The sequence below is a fragment of the Danio aesculapii genome, chromosome 2 (genome assembly GCF_903798145.1).
Source record: "Danio aesculapii chromosome 2, fDanAes4.1, whole genome shotgun sequence".
Classification (NCBI taxonomy): domain Eukaryota; kingdom Metazoa; phylum Chordata; class Actinopteri; order Cypriniformes; family Danionidae; genus Danio; species Danio aesculapii.
The window spans coordinates 43,562,930-43,585,577 of NC_079436.1; the positions used below are offsets into that span (position 1 = coordinate 43,562,930).

The window sequence follows — 22,648 nt, forward strand, 5'->3', positions numbered from 1 at the left end:
CCAATTATCTTAAACGAATAGAAATGTAAATTTGCTGTTTTTGATCTGTTTATCTTCGGATAATCCAATATGTAGGTGACTGTTTTGCTCCAGAAAAAGTCATTTCAAGTCAGCGCTACAGTTGGCAGTTACAGAAATTCACTTTTTGTGTTTTTTTGACATTCAACTTTTCTTCTTCTTATTATTATTATTATGCAAGAAAGAACATTTACAAAGATACAATATGAACAGAGACAAAAAGGGTCATAAATAAAATTCCAGCAAATTAAACAAGTTTAAATGTTTTACACCAAGAAAGAGTTTTTGCATGCAATTTATTTGTTATTTAAGGAGTTCACATATAAATCATAATCCTTTCTGAAATAAAAAAGGGTGTTTCTTTGAAAATGTACATTTACGGATGTAAAATTTTGCCAAAAAAAAGCAATAAATTAATAATAAATTTAAAAGGATTTACATTTAAAAAGGATCTAAGTTCAGAAAGTAACCAAAGAATAAAATTTTTGGGGATATACAAAAGTTTAGAAATGAGAATTTTTAAATGAAATTGGAAAAGTCAACCCAAAACACTTTACAGTAAGTGCACTATTAAAATAAATGATTTAGTATTTTGGTCATATTGAGTACAAAATGAGCATTTAGGCTGAATATTGTTATTATATTTAGCTAGTGTGGCATTTGTTGGATAGCAATTATAAATGATTTTGAGACTTCAACAGCTTTATTAGATAAAAGGAAAGTTTTTCAGAAGAAGCCAAAACTGTTCCCAATTTATGTCACCAAATATATTATTCCAAAAACCCATGCAAACAGGTAAAGAGATCTGACAACTACTAATAACTAAGCGAATATATTTGTTTGACCCAGAACTGAGAAGAGTTTGGTCAACTAGACATTTAACTTTGTTTTTACAGGGAATGTTAAGCTGTCTCTGACAATTCATTCATTCATTTATTTACTTTTTGGCTTAGTCCCTTTATTAAACAGGGGTCGCCACGGTGGAATCAACCGCCAACTTATCCAGCATTTGTTTTATGTAGAGGATGCCCTTCCAGCTGCAACTCATCACTGGGAAACATACACTCTCATTCACATACATATACTATGGACAATTTTAACTTACCCAATTCACCTATACCACATGTCTCTGGACTGTGGGGGAAACCGGAGCACCCGAAGGAAACCCACGCAAACACGGGGAGAACATGCAAACTCCACACAGAAATGCCAACTGACCCAGACAAGGCTCGAACCAGCGATCTTCTTGCTGTGGGGCGACAGCTACTCACTGCGCCACCTATATATAAACCTACATATAAACATTACAGTATTATGTTAAGTAGAAAATTATATAATTATTATAAGTACTTGACCTCCTGTCTTATTTTCTTCCCTAACGTGCGTTCAGTGGGAGGAGCCTCACTTCGACAAGCCCCGCCCATAGCTCTCAATCCTTCAGTTTATTTCCTGTGTGTTTGTGAGGTGTGCGAGAGTGCAACTGCTAAATCATTGAACGAGACCTGAGCACACCTCATACACACACGCTCTCAGGACTTTCCCACACTTTTATTTCTTTCTTTCTTTTTAGATTTTTTTTCGTATGCCTAAAGGACTGTCAAGGTGTACTGTAACCCAATACTATCAGGAAAAGTTGATCATATAAACATTTATTTCATAAACACATTACTCTAGGAAGAGCCTTGGAGAGCATGAGTTAAGGTGAGTAGGTATGATATATTGATTTATTTTACTTATGTTAGAACGACCAACAAAATCTCATGACTTTTTAGCAGTCACAGATTGTGTAAGTATTGTTTATGCACATACTTGTTTAGGCTTATACAAATTATGTTTATGCAGGTTACTTTTCGCAGTGTAGATCAGATGTCAGACTTTCAGACTGATTTGGTTTTTATTATGAAATGTAGAATGATGTGATAATATATGTATGCTATTTGTGTTTGGGTAATAATCAAAATGTAGATTAACAGAAGAGGACATGCTTGTTTCCTGTCTCTGCCTTTTCTAGCTCAGTATATTATTTGTTATCAGAGTCAATGATTAACTGTCTCTTTTCATTGTTCTGAGTCAGAGACCTCTCTGTGCCCATCCTTCTTTAACGCAAAGAATGTTTTATTTCGTAATCAAACAAATGGGTCAAGTTTAATAATGCACATTTTTAATATATACAGTTGAAGTCAGAATTAGTATCGCCCTGAATTATTAGCCCCCTGTTTATTTTTCCCCCAATTTCTGTTTAACGGAGAGCAGATTTTTTCTAAACATAAAAGTTTTAATAACTCATTTCTAATAACTGATTTATTTGATCTTTGCCATGATGACAGAACATATTTGACTAGATATTTTTAAAGACACTTCTATACAGCTTAAAGTGACATTTAAAGGCTTAACTAGGTTAATTAGGTTAACTAGGCAGGTTATGGTAATTAGGCAAGTTATTGTATAATGATGGTTTGTTCTGTAAACAGTGGGGGGGGGGGGATTTAGCTCAAAGGGGCTAATAATTTTACCTTAAAATGGCTTTAAAAAAATTCAAAACTGTTTTTATTCTAGCCAAAATAAAACAAATAAGACTTTCTCCAGATGTAAAAAACATTATCAGAACATTTCGTTGCTCTGTTAAACATAATTTTGTAAATATTTATAAAAGAAAAGAAAATAAGGGCGGCTAATAATTCTGACTTCAACTGTACATTGAACTGCCATTTACAAAACGTTTTTCTATGTGATGCATTTCTGTGTTGTTTTTTATGTCTTATTACTTTTAGATGAAAATGAAGCTGCTGTTAATATCAGCTCTACTTGGATTTGTCTTTCATGTTGGAGCAAAAACAGGTAATAAAAGTCATTTATCTCCAACAACACAGCTACTTTTTATTGCCTTAGGGGACATTCTTTTAATGTTTAGGTGTATTGAGTGTATCACATTGTAATGTGGGAATAAGTGAACTTCTTTGGTAGTCATATGGAAAAAAACATTTATTTTTACAATTACAGTAGATATTCGTCAAAAATACATAATTTTTTAGTTGCTTTTCCTTAAAACTACACTTTAATAACTACACTTAAGTCACAAGAAAATGTTGGTGATTTGTTCCCTCACAGTGAATCTGACTTGTATTGTAAAATGTTAGATCTTGCTTTTGTGTTTGTGTGTTGTGCTCAGACAGTAATCCATGCATTTCTGCAAATGCCAAAACCTGTGGAGAGTGTATTCAGATCGGCTCACAGTGTGTGTGGTGCAAAGATCCTGTAAGTTCCTTCATCTACACTGATTTTCTCCTCGTCTGACTGTTGATCAGAGTCTTGCTGGAAGATGTGTAGCTCAGCAAGTCTGTGCTTGCATCTAAACAGGATTTCAAACCTTCACGCTGCGATGACATTGAGTCTATGGCGAAAGCTGGCTGCACTGCAGACGGTGTAGAAAACCCTCGAGGAGCGGTCACTATTGACAAGAACAAACCCGTCACTAATCGTAAAATTGATGGAGGACAAAATCTGAGGCCCGATGAGATCACGCAGATTCAGCCACAGAAAGTCACGCTGAACCTTCGCTCAGGTACTGGATGTGTCTGAATGTGTTGTGAGATATGAATCAGAAGTTGAATATGTGAATTCTAAATGACAGTTCTGTCATCATTTACACAGCCTGGATGGCTTTGTTTGTTTCATGGAACACAATAGGAGAGTTTCCAAGGAATACTGATTATATCTGCCAATCTTTTCCACTGACCCAAAGCGAATAAGGACTGAGAGAACGCGTTTGAATGGAAAATTTAACCGTGTTATAAATGTGGTCCATGCAATTACTGAATTACATTTTTTTAATAATTAATTTTTAGGGTTTTTAATCTTTAATGGACAGAATAGTGCAGAGAATTGACAGGAAAAAATAGTTGGGAGCAGAGAAAGGGGAAAGGTCGGCAAAGCACCTCGAGTCGGAAACATAATTGCCAACATTTGACACTAAAAGTCCGGAAGGGGAGGGGGGGGGGGGGGTGGGGGGAGTTGAGAAATATGTGTTTAGCATGCTGGAAACTACGAAATATGTGTGTGCGGCAGGACGATAGTTTTCCGGGAGACAGAACAAAACGGGAGATCGGTCTGAAATATGGGAGACTCCTGGGAAAAACAGGAGCGTTGGCACGTATGGTCGGAAATCAAACTTGGGTCGCTATATGTCGGGCACTTGACCCCTAGGCTATTGGCGCTGACACATTTTTTTGACTAGATACATCTTACGTTATAGTGTTACTTGAGATAGTCATGCAGATCGAATTGAACGTTTTAATGAATCAGATGGCCTAGTTCACTGAGGCCGTCTGTGTTTTACAAAAGCATCGTTTGGCAGCTTTGTGCACGAGTTCTTTTGAACTCTGTTAGTAATGACATCATTTGTGAACAAATATGTTTTTGGTAAATCTGGAAGTAATTTACAAGTTAGATTTGATTCTGGACAGCACGGTGTCTCAATGGTTCAATGGTTAGCACTGTCACCTCAGAGCAAGAAGGTTGCTGCTTCGATTCCTGGCAGGGCAAGTTGGCATTTCTGTGTGGAGTTTGAACATTCTCCCCGTGTTTGCGCGGGGTTTCTCCGGGTGCTCCGGTTTCCCCCACAGTCCAAAGACAAGTGCTATAGGTGAATTGGATGAACTAAATTAGTAGTAGTGTATGTGTGTGAATGAGTGTGTATGGATGCTTCCCAGTGATGGGCTGCAGCTGGAAGGGCAGCCACTGCGTGAAACATATGCTGGATAAGGTGGCGGTTCACTCTGCTGTGGCGACCCCAGATTAATAAAGGGACTAAGCTGAAAAGGAAATGAATGAATGAATGAAATTTGTCCTAGTGTATGAGTGTGTGTGAATTTGAATGCCATAGTATATGGGTTTTTTCCAGTACTGGGTTGCGGCCGGAAGGGCATTCGCTTCGTAAGACATATGCAGGAATAGTTGGCGGTTAATTCCGCTGTGGTGACCCCTGATAAATAAGGGACTAAGCCGAAGGAAAATGAATGATTTGATTCCCAAGTTCAATTGGCTGACTCTGAGGGACTGTTATAAGGTTATTGATTATGATGTTTATTAGACACTCAGGCACGTCATGATTTTGTCAAGTACAATGCGATCCTGGAGTAACATCTATGTTAATCCTGGAACATCATTTTTGTTCGAAAATGTAATCCATACCTATTCCCTACCCCTAAAACCCAAGCATAACTGTAAATTATTCCCAAAATGAGAGGGGAAAAACAGTCCGATAGCAATCATGTAGAAGTGCATAAACCTAACTGTAAGTCTAAACTTAACATAAACAGTAAATGTATCCCTTAATTCTGATTAGCTGATTGGAATGTTGTTCCAGGATCAACATAGATGTTAATCCACAAACGTGTCCTACTTGGTGAAATCAGGTTGACGAGAGACTCAATGCTTTACTTTGCATTTGTTCTTCAGACAGATGACTCAAGAATACCTGAAATGTTACTTACAAGTTTAATGGATAATTATGCAGATATTTAGTGTTGCTTTTTATTATGAATTTGCCTAATGAATTCAGCAAAGGTATTCAAGTAAAAGTAGCATTCATAGCATCTTTAGTCTCTCGTCTCGTCTCTCCACAGGAGAAGCACAGAAGTTTACTCTCAAGTTCAAGAGGGCAGAGGATTATCCCATTGATCTGTACTTCCTGATGGACCTCAGTCACTCTATGCTGAGCAATTTGGAAAATGTCAAAAACCTGGGAACCGAACTCGCCAAAGAGATGAAGGACATCACGAAAGACCTGCATATAGGTCAGGAAGACACAAATGCTTACATCCACACCTTTGTATGCTTTTAAAACTGTTAAATGATCCGATAACTCTTGCTTGCAGGTTTTGGTTCTTTCTTGGAGAAGCTGGTTATGCCTTACATTCTGATGACGCCAAAGTATCTGAAAAACCCCTGTTTTCCAAACGACTGCACTGCGCCCTTCAGCTACAAAAACGTCCTGAGCTTGACAGACAATCATGCATTGTTTACCCAAGAAGTCAGCAAGCAGAAAACCTCTGGAAACCTGGACGCTCCGGAGGCAGGATTTGATGCAATCATGCAGGCTGCTGTCTGCAAGGTGGGTCAAGCTGAACATTCCTCAGATGCCAGAGAACTACGGGCAAAGTCAATACACGTTTGCACATGCCGTTTTACGCTTGCCTGTGAATGGCCTGCGATTTGTTCCAGTAAAATATTTTTTTCTAATGTAAAATGCTGACAATTTTTAAGTTGAATGCAAATTTTTATATAGTATAAATCACTTCAACATCATCTTTATATGCTGGTTTTAACAGTAACCTTAGGGTTGTGATTTAACTATCAAACACTACTTGTCTAGTCAACATGTATATGCCAAATCAGAAACACACTTATCATTGGGTTACATGGATACTCACTCCTAGGCCATCTGAAGCTGTGTTCTGTCTGCTGTGTTTTGATTGTATCTCAGGACGTGATTGGCTGGAGGAATGTCACTCGTCTCCTAGTGTTTTCCACAGATGCTGGATTTCATTTGGCTGGAGATGGAAAACTTGGTGGCATCGTTCGTCCGAATGATGGGAAATGCCATCTTGACAATAATATGTACACCATGAGCAACTACTTTGTAAGTATGAAATTAAGGCAAAGCGAGTTTATTTATATAGCACATTTCATACACAGTGGCAATTCAAAGTGCTTTACATAAACAAGAATAAAAAAGACAAGTATAAGAAAATAATAAAAATGATTAAAAACAGATTGAAATGTGTTAAAACAGGTTATAAAAGAACGAAAAAGAAAAGAAAGACACAATAGTACGATCTGTCAGACGTAGCACAGTGCTCATTCAGTAAAGGCACAGCTAAACAGATGTGTTTTCAGTCTTGATTTGAACGTGCCTAATGTTGGAGCACATCTGATTATTTCTGGAAGCTGATTCCAGCAGTGAGGGGCGTAGAAGTTGAAGGTGGATTCACCCTGCTTTGACTGAACTCTTGGAATCTCTAGTTTATTTGATCCTAATGATCTGAGTGATCTGTTAGCTTTGTATTTAGTGAACATATCTGTAACATATTAAAGTCCTAGGTCATTTAGTGATTTATAGACAAATAATTGTACATTAAAATCTATTCTGAATGTAACTGGGAGCCAGTGTAAAGACTTAAGGACAGATGTGATGTGCTCTGATTTTCTGGTTCGGGTCAGAATCCTGGCCGCAGCGTTCTGGATGAGCTGCAACTGTCTGACTGCGTTTTTCTGAAGGCCAGTGAAGAGGCTGTTCCAGTAATCCACTGTGCTGGTGATAAAAGCATGAACAAGATCAGCGGTTTCTGAAATACTCAGACTAAACTACTATGTCATTTCATCTAAATGACTTTGTGGGCACTTTGAGGCTCAGGTTGAACTTTATTAGATTATCTTAAGCATGTCTTCAAGTCTGATTGCAGAGAGTCCCTGCCATGTTTCTTGGCTGATTAGATATGTGCATTATGAGCAGCTGATCCTTATAAAGTGGCTAGTGACTGTAAATCAGACAACTGGAAGAGTCACAGTGTGTCCCTAATTTCTTTTCTTTTCTTTTTTCTTTGTTGACAGGACTACCCCACCATCTCTCAGCTGGTAGACACACTGAGTGGCAACAATATTCAGACTATCTTTGCTGTGACCGAACAAATCCGGGATATTTATCAGGTCTGTACCTCACAATCAAATATTAAATCTTTGTTATACTGTAATTCAACCACATTGATTGAGGTAACGCCATGATGAAGTTGAAAGCAGATGGCCCTATCCACCATATTTTCCACCTAAGAATTGAAATGGCCATTTACAGAAGGAGGGGGGGGCACATTCGCGTCAAGCCGTTTAAACTGTTCTGAAATGCAGGTATGCACGGCAGTATTATACATATATAATATTAAACACCTAATATATCATTCCTTACAACTAAATATCACTGCTCTCTTAGACATTGTGAAAATCGCGCAAAAAGGCACAATGAACTGTATTACACTTATGCGTGGTGCCTTATTACAATTCTGAGTTCTGATTGGTCAATTGTCGTTGTTTATATGTCATAAATTACCATAAATAGAGAATTTAAATTATTATATTGCATAAGTTTTGCATGACAAACACTGTTGTTAATCTAAGGGGGGTGGTAAGAGGGGATGGTGGTATTACAAAGGAGATGCTTTTTGTCATTTTTTCCATAAAGGAGGAAAAATCCCCCGGCATTCCCCCTCAATTTGAGCACTGCAAATTAGGACACTGGACTAGCATTTTTTAGAACTATTTAGACAACACACTCAAAGTTTTTTTTTTTGCTCGTTCAAACTACTTATTTAAAATGAGCCGAAACAACACAATTCTTGAGATTTCATTGGGACAACTCAATTTTTTATGTCCAATCCACATAAATTTGATAAAAGTGTTAAGTTAACTTAATCAATTTGTGTTGGGACAAAATGAATGAATTGTGTGGAACCCTACATTTTTTACAATGCACTAAAAGAAGTGACTTTTGATGCCTGTTCAAGCTACTTATCTAAATTGAGTTGAAGCAACACAATTCTTTTGTTTTTTTAGGTATAACAACTTTATTGTTTTACGTTCAATCCACTTAAATTTGTAAAAACTAAGTAAATGAATCGATTTGTGTTGGGACAACATGGAGGAATTTTGTAGAACCCAGCATTTTATACAGTGTATTTGGAAGTAACAAATGTATTTTATGATTTTTAATTCAATGAATCTTTATTTCTATAGAGCTTTTTACAATATAGATTGTGCCAACGCAGCTTAACATAGATGAAAAAACGAGAGTTAAAGTCATAATATTTCAAATCGTTGAAACGTCAAGCCATTAGGCAGGCAGGAGAGTAGTGTAGAATGCTGGTGCAGTTCTAGTTAACTAAAGTAGGACTGGCCGATTTGGCCTGAAATCAAAATCTCTACATTCGAACTCGATTACGATTAATGAACAATTATTTTTATTTATTTATTTTTTGGGCCTCATAGTTCACTGACAAGTTTAGTAAATATGCTCACATATTACAAGTGAAGGGTGCGTTACTTGATTTTAAATATATCAAGGAAACACGCACACTATCTACTATCTATGATTATTTATTGAACATCAACATTGAATAACTGAAATTAAAACACAAAATACCTAAAACGAACAGTCACTTTTTTCTTATAAAAATCAGCGGCATATATTTGAGAGCACGCAGTAAGTTTTGTGCACAAACAAAGGAAATCGTCATGCACGTTCGTATTACATGAATACGCTCTCAACTTGTAATACTGCAGGGTGCGAATTAAAGGGGGATTCTATTTAAGGCTTGACACCCCCCCGAAGATCGTCAAAACAAGATGTATGGGGGGTCAGCCCTTTGAATCTGAGAAAAAGTTCACTCTGATCAGTATTTTAAATAATAATGTTAATAAATAAAAAAATAGACATCCATTTGACTACCCCTATAACAGTTCATGCCATTCATAATTGCACCAATCAGTCTATGCAAGAAAAATGTCATTCATCAGTCTGAAACTGGCGGTTTTAGAGCACAGATAGACACCTTAAGAGTTCACAAGACTAGTTTCTCATAAAATAAATGTTTGTTTCTACATGAAGCCTAAAAATAAATTCCAATTAGATGCATAGTTTGACCTAAAACAAGCCGAAATAGCTAATCTGGTCAGAATACACTAAAAAGCCCATCCCACCCCACAAACCACCGAAAACATAAATGTATTTTATTAATAAATTAGATATAATTTAAATAAATACATGAAATTGATTCACTGAAGCATGTATTACACAAACTAACATTACCGAAAAAGTTGACCTCCACGATCGTTAATGTGTAATTCGCACCCTGACTGCACATTTGTCATTAAAATAACTCCATAAAGATCGGATCTGGCTGCAAAGTGCTGAACATTTTTCGGTGGGGAAAGTAATAAACAAAAAAAATTGACCTGGAAAATTTTGATTTATTATAGATTCTGAATGCCGATTTCGATTAATCGTCCAGCCCTAAATTAAAGTTTCAGCTTCGGTCAGTTTAGTATGTAAAATGTTGAAGTTCAGTTCATGTCAGATCTGTATAATGCTGAAGGCACTGATCCGCTGAAGAGCAACTCTACAGAGCAACAATATTTAGTGTTCTACTCTAACCTCAGTCATTGTGGTTGAGTTGTTGCAACTTCTACTTCTACTAACTTCTTCTTATAATACAAGCATCAGGTTTAACTCCTAGATAGTAGTCTGTATTGACTCCTAGAGCAAATGAATGTGTGTGTGCAACAGGAACTGTCTGCCCTTATCCCAAAATCAGCAGTGGGGACACTGTCTACCAGCTCTTCCAATGTCATCCAGCTCATCATCGATGCTTATAATGTGAGTTAAAGTTATGTATCTGTCTAAGTAATGCTTCTCTGTGGTCAGCTCTAGTTTCCTTCTGTGTCTGGTGGAAAAGAAACTGAAACCACAGTTTCTCTTTTTTTTGCTTACAGTGGATTTTACTTTACAGGCAGTTCCCACGCATAGGGGTTGTTTATAATCTTAGATATTTACTCAGCCCATTTTAATGATCTGGAAAGGTTAAGAAGCTTATTGCTTGGCTGGATTAACAATTCTGTGACTAATGAAATCATAAGTTTACAGTTTCCACACAAAAAAATGAAAACATCATTCAATCATTCCTATGAAACACACAAAATATACTGTGAAGTATTTCAAAATATCCTTTCCATCATACAGAATGACTGAATAGTCATACCGGCTTTAGAACAACATGAGGGCATCAAGGAAATGATTACTATGCCTTTAAATGTGCTATTAGAATGAATTCTTCTTATTGGCCCAGCACTAATATGCTCTCTGTGTTTGTATTCTGTGCATTAGTCTCTGTCCTCTGAGGTGATTCTGGAGAACAGCAAGCTACCTGATGGTGTGTCCATCTCCTACATCTCCCACTGCAAGAACGGAGTGAGTGGAACAGGAGATAATGGGAGAAAGTGCTCCAACATCTCCATTGGGGACGAGGTGAGGGAGTGAACTTGTCTGTGCTTGTTGAGTGACTCCATTTATGTAACTGTAGCTTAAGCTTAACCCACAAGACAGAAGCTAGTCACATTTTTCTCTTCTGTAAGATTGCACACGTTAAGCGCATGCCTATTTACCAGTGCTCTTATTGTTTAAATACTTCCCATTAAATTTATCGCTCATTAAAATTATTTCATCTTATTTAGAATATAGCTTAGGGCTTTATTTTTGACACGCAGAAGAGCAACACCCAATGAAACAAAAAGAAAAAATAAGTATAATAAAATGACTGCCTATGTTATGCACTTTTTTAAAATATGGCAAGACAATATCTACTGCATTGATTCAGTGCATTTAAACTGATAGTGTCTTCTGGTGGTAACTGGCAGCTTTGATTGACAGAAATGCACTGTAAAAAAATTTTATTGTATGATTCAGCACATTTTTCTCTGTGTATTTTGAAACTTACAACTCTGCCAAAATGTAGATAAAAAAACTTGGAAAAATCAAAAGTTTGAAGTTCTACTTACTTTATCTTACTTAAAGTCTACACTACCTGACAAAAGTCCTGTCTCGTTGATCCCAAAAAAATAATAACTTTACTTCCAGTTAATCATTTGGAAAAGTGTCAGAAGGTCGATTTTTTTCTAATGAATCATCTGTTGAACTGCATCCCAATCATCCCAAGGCCTATTGGAACCTGCATTGACCCAAGATTCTCACAATAATCAGTCAAGTTTGGAGAAAGAAATATCATGGTTTGGGGTTACATTCAGTATGGGGCGTGTGAGAGATCTGCAGAGTGGACTGCAACATCCACAGACTGAGAGAACAAGACATTTGTGCTGCCCATTACATTACAAACCACAGGAGAGGGCAAATTCTTCAGCAGGATAGCACTCCTTCTCATACTTCAGCCTACACATCAAAGTTCCTGAAAGCAAAGAAGGTTAGGCTGCTCCAGGATTGGCCAGCTCGGTCACCAGACATGAACATTATTGAGCATGTTTGGGGTAAGATGAAGGAGGAGGCATTGAAGATGAGTCCAAAGAATCTTGATGAACTCTGGGAGTCCTGCAAGAACGCTTTCTTTTCCATTCCAGATAACTTTATTTATAGGTTATTCATTGCAGAGATGTATGGATGCAGTCGTCCAAGCTCATGGGAGTCAAACACAACATTAATTCTTTTTCCACTGCACCATGACTTTATATACTCTACACACTGTACATTATTTCTGTTAAGTGACTAGACTTTTTTCCAAGCAATGTTAGACCTTACAGTCCTAATTAAATAATAAAAAATCAAGGCATAATCAATTTATTTAGGTAAAATAAGGGTAATCTAGAGGCCTTTGCCTTTCATATAAGCCACTTCTGATGCCAAATGATCAACTGGAAGTCGAGTTATTATTCGTTATTATTCGTTGTTCCTAAAACTTAGAAAGACTTTTATCAGGTAGTGTATTAACATGAAAAAAATCTGATATCTTAATATAGATCATATTAAAAGGCACTAAAATAATAAAAAACGTTAAATAATGTTTTTCAGTACAATATGTCGTATTGTACATTACTAATATTTTAATTGAATTTATTTGAAAATAAAATTATATTTAACCACATAGACTTTTTGTCCTGTTTCTTATTTTGTACTATATGTGGATTGAAGCTATTACTTTATAACCATTATATTTACTGCTGTAAATTTGTTAAGAACTTTCTACTGTAATATATTATAGCTATACTTGTGAAAATGATAAATGTTTTATAGTGCACAGCTGTTTTAGTGAGTCTAATGTGCAGAAGTTTTTGGTTGTGGTTTTGCAATGTGCAATGAGGCCTTAGCATTTTAAGAAAGTGTCACAAATATAAACCCTTCTCCATCTACACGATACAAATAAATGATAAGCAACTGGAATGTAAACACTGCGTTTTCATTTTATGTTCCTCACAGGTGTTGTTTGATATAGAAATCACGGCTAAAGGCTGTCCATCTAAAGGTAAATCAGAGACCATAAAGATCAAGCCGCTGGGCTTCAGTGAGGAGGTGGAGATCCTCCTGAACTTCATCTGTGAATGTGAGTGTCACAAAGATGGGATCAAAAACAGCCCCGATTGTAGCGAAGGACAGGGAACGCTGGAGTGTGGAGTCTGCAGGTCTGAGAAGCTGTCAGTCTCTTTACATAAATGAAGACATGACAAACTTTCTGATTGACTGTTTTCTCTTTCATATCAGGTGTAATGAAGGTCGATTAGGCAGATTGTGTGAGTGTAGCCAAGATGAGGTGCTGGCAGATGATCTGGATGCAAACTGCCGCATGCATAATGGCACAGAAGTCTGCAGCAACAATGGAGAATGTGTCTGTGGAACCTGTGAGTGTAAGAAAAGAGACAACCCAGAGGAGAGATACAGTGGAATGTTCTGCGAGTGTGACAACTTCAGCTGCGACCGCTCAAACAACAAGCTCTGTGGAGGTAATACTCACTGAGTCATTAATGCTAGTGTGGGATAAGTGAATACAAGAGAATTTACCTAAATCATCAACCTTGTGAACCACCTTAATTTTGGCTAGAATTATTCAGATTATTGGTTAATGCTCAGATGAGGTTCAAATGAAGACTTTAGGTGCAAAAATGACATTTGATCATATTTACTTCTAAATATTTACTTTATTTTTCTCATAATTTTACTTTTATAGTGACGAATAAGTTGTTTTCATTGTCTTTAAATTGAAATAACAACATAAACATAGGAAGCTGAAAAAAAAGCTCATTTTAGGAGAAAATTTCAGACAGCATTTAGAGGTTTTTGCATCTAAACTCTTCAAATTCAAATTCTATTTGGCTGCATTTACACTGCATGCTTCAAGTGACTCAATTCAGATTTTTTGCTGTCATGTGGCACAGATTGGATATGGCCCGTGTACGTGTAAGCAGGAGAAAATCACATGGGTTCCAATTTACTCAAATCCGATTCAGGCCTTGTTCATATGTGAAAATTTATTTGATATAATTCGGATCCGTGTCTGCGGTGTAAGCAGGTAGATCGGATTTTCACCTGTCAATGCGAGTCGCGCGTCATTAAAAACCATTATGAATGACGTCAAGTCTGACTCTTTCATTTCAGAACAGACTTCAGCAGAGTCGCAAACGTTAAATCTCATACACGAGGACATAAAAAGCTTTTGTATTGTCATGTAGCACAAATATTTAAGCATGTTAACGAGAGAGAGAGTGAGCGCAATATCTTCTCCAAATCTAATATAAATTAATATAAAACTATTGTATACATCACACGCATAAATCACACCATGAGCAATACATTTAGATGCCTACTGATTTGAAAAGGCGTAGATTAAAAGAAGATAGCCAAAATGAGAACTTTTCTGTCATAAACTATAGTAAAACAACTTGTCAAAAAAGAATTTAAAAATATGAAACCCTGCGAACAGATTAAATACAGGAACGGATAATAAAAGCGCTCTTTTATTATCACCTCAGTCAGCACCCGCTCTTTTTTTTTTTTCCTGGTCATTGAGTCTTTGCCGTGTAAATGCAGACAATCGCATACAAGTCACTTTTAAAAGATGATGTAAGCAGGTCATCGAAAAAATTGAATACGGTCACAAAATCGGAATTGACCATCAAGATCTGCAGTGTAAATGCAGCCTTTGTCACATACAGAGTCATACACAGAAGCCCCGTTTACACTGCCAGGTAAATGTGACCCAATTCCAATTTTTTTGCTCATATGTTACAGATCGGATCTGTTCTATGACCATGTAAACACGCAAAAAATGCATGCATTCGGATATTCAGACATCGGTTTCAGGCCTGCTTCATATATGGATATAAATCAGATATGTGACAATGCGACTATCATGTAAACAGGCAGATCGCATTTTTTGAGGCATTCCATTTTGCACGTCATTAAACTTACGACAATGTAGCACTTCTCCGCTGTTTAATGACGTAGAAGGAAGAGCTTGTTTGGAGAAGCCCATGCGATAACAACAATAGGGGAAACATGAGGAGGAAAGTGGTAAGTGGTCGATGGCAGAAGTTACCTTCCTTGCTCTGTTGGGAGATGAGTCAGTAAAGGACACCATATGTAAACCATAGGCGCAAGCTGTGATGATGTCCGTTTCCCTCCTTCTCCGCCTCAAAATCAATTTAAAGTTGGCCGAACTTTGCATATTTCGCTAGTGTGGCGCAGATACTAAAACCCGCGTTTACGCATGTGTGACGTCATAAATTGTATGGCAAGTGTAAGCCCATAAATCAGATATGGGTCACAATTAAAAGAATGTGTAAATGGACAGGCAAAAAAATCAGATATAGGCAACGAATCAGAATTGGGCATCAAGACCTGACAGTGTAAACAGGGCCAGTATGATCGGCAGTGAAATGCTTACACAACCGCTCATAACCTTAAAAACAATCACAATAAACAACAATAATAATCTAAATTTGGGGAAATGGAAGTTATGCAATAGAAAATAAAAGCAGATATAAACTATTTAAAGACTTTCAATATAGAGTATGTGGTTGTAAAAAAAGTACTAAGTACAAAAATCTAAAAGAGCGGATCTGTACAAACAGAAACGTAGAAGTGTTGCTATCAAAGTGCCTGGTGCATAAGAGAGGAAGGAGTGTATCCTATAGGTGGTTTGTCAGGCCCACTCACCTGTATAGAGTTCACTAGAATACAATATATGTCCAGGGTTTTAATATTACATGACTTATATTTCTGTCACACTATTGTCACATTGATGGTTTATCTCTACCTCTAATTAAAATAGATCACAGCAACATGGAGGTGTTTCTAGTTTACTAAATGATTCAGCATTTTTTAACTAATCGAGTAAGTCAGTGATTTATGCCCAATTCTATGTTTGTACCCCTACTCCTTCCCCTTGGCCCTTGAAACAGAGTAAAGAGGAAGGGCTTCAAAATTTACCCTAAGAATTGGGACAGCACTACAGCACCTGCACACATCATCATATGTCATCGTGAGCTCTTACTTCATATGAGATCAGATGATCGTGACTGCTGTAGTTATTCCAGTTGCCTTATTTTTTTATATTTATCTTCAGGAAATCACTGAAGGCAACGATATCATGTAATCATGATGATATAATGTGGCAATAAGCTCGTAACTGAACTGTGCATTTACACCATGGCCATATTCATCTACTGTATGTGTTAACACAAGAAAACCACATTAGTGTCATAGCAGACACTGTAAAAAGCTTGTTCGCAGCCACTAGACTTTTCTGACAGGGGTTTCGTGTGTCATCAAGTGTCAGTATTTTATTTATTTTGTGGGACTGCTATACAGGAGTTATTATTAGGGATTTTAGATAGTGAAATTTAGCAGTTTTAACTTTAGCATTTTTTTTTTAATCATGATGGTAAAACACGAATGCCATTATGAATGGTTTAAAACATATGCTTGTTTGTTGTAAAAAAAAAAAAATTAATAATGCTGCTGTTGTAGCTGGTTTATTCTGGGAAATGTTTTATCCCTTGGCTTCAAGTGTTGTCCTGAAAAATCTCCCTTTCGAGGGGTATCTAGCCCTTCCCCTTAGCCCTACGCCTTCAAGCTAAAGAGAATTGGGACACCCCTACCCCTCATTTTGCGCGTTCATGTGAAGGGGTAGGGGTGTCCCAATGAAGGGCTAAGGGTTAGAATTAGGATTGGTAAAGCATTCATAAAAACAAAAGCTTTCTGGAATGAATCAGCTGTCTTGAATGACTCTATTGAATAAATGATCCCTCCACTTTTTTCAAACATGTTTGAGATTCTTTGTTCTGTTTAACACAAAAGATATTTTAAAGAAAATTTGACATTGGTAACCACTGACCTGCTTTTTGTTTATTTCTGAAATGTATGTCAATGGCTACCTGCTTCCAACATCCTTCAAAAACCCTCTTATGTGTTGTTCGACAGAAAAAAGTAACTCACAAAAAAGGTTTGAAACAAGTCTTTTTATGTGAGCCATTCCTTTTTTCCAACATTTCGGATTTGAGTATTAAAAATTACTCAAAAAAAGTGTAGAAAAAGGCTATATAAGCAAAAAAATGCATTGGAAATTGATTTAAACAAGCTATTTCTCACTAAACTATTTTCTTACTAAATTTCTCAACAACATAATTGTGGTTAAAATGTTGAATGATTTAATATCAGAAGTATTTCCCTTTAAAGGTTTTTCAATTTGTAGTGCTGTGGCAAAAAGTCATTTGAGAAATGAATATTATGCATTGTCGGCGAGCAAAAATTGTTTTTATGTCACAAGATTACCGTAAACACAGCTCGTAAAGAACACTCTTGTAATTTGCTTAAACCTTTTCTAACTTTTTTTAATGATCATTTTAACTTTGAGTGGTACACTACCTATAAAAAAGTCTTGTCGTCAATCCCAGGTGTAAAAGCAAGAAATGATAACTTGACTTCTAGTTGATAATTTGGAAAAGGGGCAGAAGGTATAAATGAATCATCTGTTGAACTGCATCCCATCATCACAAATACTTCAGAAGACCTATTGCAATCTGCATGGACCCAACATTCTGACAGAAATCAGTCAAGTTTGGTAAAGGAAAAATCATGATTAGGGGTTGCATTCAGTATGGGGCGTGCGAGAGATCTGCAGAGTGAATGGCAACATCGACAGCCTGAGGTATCAAGACATTTGTGCTGCCCATTACATTAAAACCACAGGAGAGGGCAAATTCTTCAGCAGTAGCACTCCTTCTCATACTTCAGCCTCCACTTCAAAGTTCCTGAAAGCAAAGATGGTCAAGATGCTCCAGGATTGGTTAGCCCTGTCACCAGACATGAACATTATTGAGCATGTCTAGGGTAAGATAAAGGAGGAGGCATTGAAGATGAGTCCAAAGAATCTTGATGAACTCTGGGAGTCCTGCAACACTCTTTCTTTGCCATTCCAGATGACTTTATTAAGTTATTTGAGTCATTGCAGAGATGTATGGATGCAGTCCTCCAAGCTCATGGGAGTCAAACACAATATTAATTCTTTTTCTACTGCACCATGACTTTATATACTCTACACACTGTACATTATTTCTGTTAAGTGACAAGACTTTTTTTCCAAGCAAAGTTAGACCTTACAGTCCTAATTAAATAATAAAAAATCAAGGCATGATCAATTTTTTTTGGATAAAATAAGCATAATGTAGAGGCCTTTGCCTTTCATATAAGCCACTTCTGATACCAAATGATCAACTGGAAGTCAAGTTATTATTGTTGTTCCTAAAACTTGGATAGGTGACATACAGTACCTTTTGCCAGGTAGTGTATATGTATGGAATTAGATGAAAGCATAGCATGGCCGTTTGTGAAGCATACAGTGCCATCTACTGTTTAAAACTAAGCTAAATATTTAAGTATTTTCAGATTGTTTACTTGAACAAATACATTAAGTATAAAAAAAGGTTTAGCTGTGAATTAAGTGTACTTTTCTCCACAGGTCATGGCCGATGTGAGTGTAAGAAGTGTATCTGTGATGCTAACTACACCGGCAGTGCTTGTGACTGCCCTCTTGACACCTCAACTTGTCTGGCCAGTACCAATGAGATCTGCAATGGCCGCGGCAAATGTGAATGTGGCGTGTGCAAATGTGATGAGAATTATGAGGGTCCGACCTGTGAAATCTGCCCAACCTGCCCCAGAATTTGCACCGAACGCAAGTGAGTTGCATCTGAGAACATTTCTTTCCCTACTTCAGGCTGCTCTAAAGCGATGTGTCAAATTATTGAATTGATTTAATCTCAGATAGCAGTCCTAAATAAATTCCTCTTGTGTTTTGCCTCAAAGGGATTGTGTTGAGTGCAAACATTTTGGTACGGGAAGCAAGCAAAAGACATGCGATGAGGACTGCAAATCCTTCAGTATAAAGAAGGTGAAGACTAAGGAGGATCTTCCTCCACCAAACATCAATCACTGCAAAGAGCGGGACGTTGACGACTGCTGGATCTTCTTCACTTCTTCTAGCGAGAAAGATGGCAGCATTCAGGTTTATGTGGCTGAAAACAGGGGTAAATAAATGAAGGACATAAGCAATTAGCAAAAACCAGCAATCCTACATTTTATCTTGTTTAATGGGCCTTTTCAATCAGACATATTAGTTTGCAATTATTCTTTGTTTCTGTGTTGACAGAGTGTCCCTCTGGCCCTGACATCATCCCCATTGTAGCAGGTGTGGTCGCAGGAATCGTTCTGATTGGCTTAGCACTTCTGCTTATCTGGAAGCTGCTCATGGTTATTCATGACCGCAGAGAGTTCGACAAGTTTGAAAAAGAGAAAAATAATGCCAAGTGGGATACGGTATGTGTCTTTATTGATATTTCTTTTTATTTTGATATTACAAAACATATATACATTGGTTGGGTTCATGCTATAAGAGCGATACTGAGATAATAAAGTCTTTTTTTCTATTTAGGGCGAGAACCCCATCTACAAGAGCGCTGTAACAACTGTGGTGAATCCTAGATATGAGGGAAAGTGATGGATCTTCAGGATGACTAACGGGAATTGTTCTCAACAAGTATGAGTAGGGTCTGTCTGCAGACAGCAAGACAGGGGCGTAACATGAAGGGAAAACTATGTCAAAACTATGTTGTCGGCAAAATGGCACTGTACCCATCAAAGTTATTAATGTCTACACTTTCCCCAAACCTAAACTCAACCATCACCGTTATTAACTTCTACATCTACTCCACAATACAGCTGCAAGTTGCGTAGGCTTTCATACCTGACGTGCTCACCATTGTACTGTTATCTGCAACCACAGGGGGCGACGCTGAGTCGGCTAACTTTCATGACAAATCGAACAAAGAAGTCAGTGAGTGAAGTTGCTAAAATAATGAATATAATAATATAATTTGGAGAAAATGCATGAAAACATTTGCTGAAAATGTTCTGTGGAAATTGTTTCCGCCATCTTGCCAACAGCATCTCGTTGTGACATCTTGCATGGTTCATTGGGATCTCGATAAGTGCAAGTTATCCCTCTAACTTACTACAAGTTACGCCCCTGTCATGTTACACTCCCGTCTTGCAGTCAAATATAGTACCACAAACTGCATTTAAAGGGATAGTTCACAGAATACTGAAATTGTCATAATTTACCCACTTATGACAAGCTAGTTTTGGGCTACATTTACATGACATTTCCTACGTTTCCACCTATTTTCATGCTTATTATGGATATGCGCATAAAAAAACAGTTGATGGATACACCAACTGCGCATAAATGTTGAAAATGCACATTAAAAAAAATAAGCGCATAACTGAGTGGGATAAACTTTTTATTCGATAAGAAAAGATGCGCATGAACTACGATGGAAACACTTTTACCAAACAAATTCCAGTATCCGCATTAAAAAGGTCATGTGATTACTCTTATAAGAGACCATTTGTGGATAAAAATGTGTGTGAATAGACATATCAGCAGGCTGAGCACATTGTTAAACATCTGAAATTTTGTTTTGGTCATTCTAAAATGCCTTAACCATTTCAGTATTAGTGTTATTATATTATTAATTATCTCCAGAACTGTCAAGAGCATCTGCGCTCCGTGTCTCATGCCTTCAAACACGACTACGTGTTCGTTGCATGTCATCATCGTCTTCTGAGGCACAAGTCATTTATTAAATAAGGAAAAGATTCACGCAGATTCTCCTGCCGCAGTAAATTCTGTTTTTTCTGTTAATATTTGCCGCCACAATGCTTTATACGCATATCTGTTATGCGATATTCCAATTTTGCGCATAAAGTTAATTCTCATTTTGGATGGAAACATAGCTAGTGCTGTAGCCAAAAACTGAAAATATTTTCCCTTACCTTTTAAAAAAGCTTCACATTTACACAGTCCACTTGTCCACAGTCCAAAACACTGTATTCTGTGCTGTTGGTGGCGCTGATGTGAATGTAGAGTTTTTTCATGCATACAAAATGCGTCTATGCTGTTGGTTGTTGTGTGAAGTAAATCCACAGTATGCTAATGAAGATATCCCTACTGAAAAAAACTGCTTAAACCAGCCTAGGCTGGTTGGCTGGTTTTAGCTGGTTGACCAGCCTGGTTTTAGAGGGGTTTTGGCCATTTCCAGGCTGGTTTCTATCCATTTCCAGCCTGGTCTTAGTTGGTCAGGCTGGAAAATGGCCAGCTAAAACCAGCCTAGCCAGGCTGGGAACCCAGCCAAAACCAGCTATGTCCAGCCTAAACCAGGCTGATCAAGTTGGTTTTAGCTGGATTTAGCTGGTCATTTGGTTTTTCAGCAGGGATAGCAAACACTTGAGCAGCAACAACACTACCACGTACTAGGTCATTGTTTTACACCTCCTTTTACGCCGCCTTCACCTCCCTCAACAGATGTGATTATTGTTGTTACGGTTGCCTCGTTGCGTGTGTTTGGAGCTTTGAAGATTCACAATTTCCTTTTTTATCAAAAAACACATCACTGTTCGCTAGTATTTGTCTTTCCTACTGTGGGTGAACAAACGCTTAATACCTTTATACAAATAAATCTACTCTAAACATTTTGTCTCTCGAGCATCTGCTTTTAGCTTTAGCCTGCTAGCATCACTAGCCAGCTTAAGCTACGGGTTCTTTCACTTACTGTTTCACTTATTGTCTTTGCTCTTGACCCTGTACAATGTCGCTTGTGTGTCTATCCTTCTGTGTTTATCCTCCTCAAAGTCTGTCATTTTTGGGTTATTACATCGATATGACAATGACAGTGTTTTCAAAAACTTCCACTTTGTATCCCATTTTCAGATTCATGCATTTCAGTCCCAAAATTTACGTTGTAGTGTAAACGAACATGCAAAACACACAAAACGTTGTGTAAATGTCTTATGTTGAACAAAATAAAAGATATACTGAAGAATGTTTTAAACTGGTAACCATTGACATAGTGTTTGTTTTTGTACTGTGGATGTCAATGGTTACAGGTTTTGAACATTTTTCACAAAATCAGATTTTGTGTTCAACAAATTATGACAGATCTTACATTTTTGGGTGAACTATCCCTTTAATATAGCTTAAAGTTAGACCAAAATGATCACTCAGATGTTGACAAATTTATTCAAAATTTAAATTTTACAGAAAATGCATTTTACCATCTGTTTTAGCAAACATTTTCTCCCTTATGTCTGCTACCCAAGCAAATGTATTTTTGAAACACAATCTACCAGATCTGATTCATAAGCTGGTTTCCCATTTGCTTAATTATCATTTTCTGTTTTGTGATTCATTCATTCATTTTCCTTCAGCTTAGTCCCTTATTTATCAGGGGTCGCCACAGAGGAATGAACCGCCCTTTTTTGTAATGTTTATATGTAAATATTAAACTCTCCTGTGAAATTATAGTATTCCCGAGCCAGAGCTCAAGAAGACAAAACAAGGTTCACCAATGATTATTATTTTTTAATACTTTTGATAAACCCAATAAAACAGTGTTGGGTTTAACCACATGGTGTGGGTGAGTTTTTTTTCCCTGTGTAACTTCATGGTTGTATTTGGTGAAGGCACAG

General features: G+C 37.1%; 1 protein-coding gene across 2 annotated transcripts; it reads left to right on the forward strand.

Moving 5' to 3' along the window:
* Positions 1-1,473: 1,473 nt before the first annotated feature.
* itgb1b.1 (integrin, beta 1b.1) lies at positions 1,474-21,652 on the forward strand. 2 transcript variants are annotated; one of them, XM_056480120.1, is made up of 16 exons: positions 1,474-1,727; positions 2,790-2,856; positions 3,188-3,273; positions 3,376-3,580; positions 5,643-5,813; positions 5,895-6,130; positions 6,503-6,658; positions 7,630-7,725; positions 10,352-10,441; positions 10,949-11,089; positions 13,046-13,248; positions 13,328-13,566; positions 18,582-18,801; positions 18,929-19,149; positions 19,272-19,438; positions 19,554-21,652. In XM_056480120.1, exons 2-16 carry the CDS (start codon positions 2,790-2,792, stop codon positions 19,617-19,619), a joined length of 2,364 nt encoding a protein of 787 aa, XP_056336095.1. In that variant the 5' UTR covers positions 1,474-1,727; the 3' UTR covers positions 19,620-21,652. The 2 variants fall into 2 exon arrangements, with proteins under 2 accessions (XP_056336095.1, XP_056336088.1); XM_056480113.1 differs by having other exon boundaries at positions 1,474-1,719.
* Positions 21,653-22,648: the final 996 nt, after the last annotated feature.

Bases quoted from the DNA above. Each gene is read 5' to 3' on its own strand.
- itgb1b.1 (XM_056480120.1), top strand. From the start codon at position 2,790: ATGAAAATGAAGCTGCTGTTAATATCAGCTCTACTTGGATTTGTCTTT. The intron at 19,150-19,271 runs GTAAATAAATGA...CTGTGTTGACAG, and splicing joins TTATGTGGCTGAAAACAGGG to AGTGTCCCTCTGGCCCTGAC. The intron at 19,439-19,553 runs GTATGTGTCTTT...TTTTCTATTTAG, and splicing joins ATAATGCCAAGTGGGATACG to GGCGAGAACCCCATCTACAA.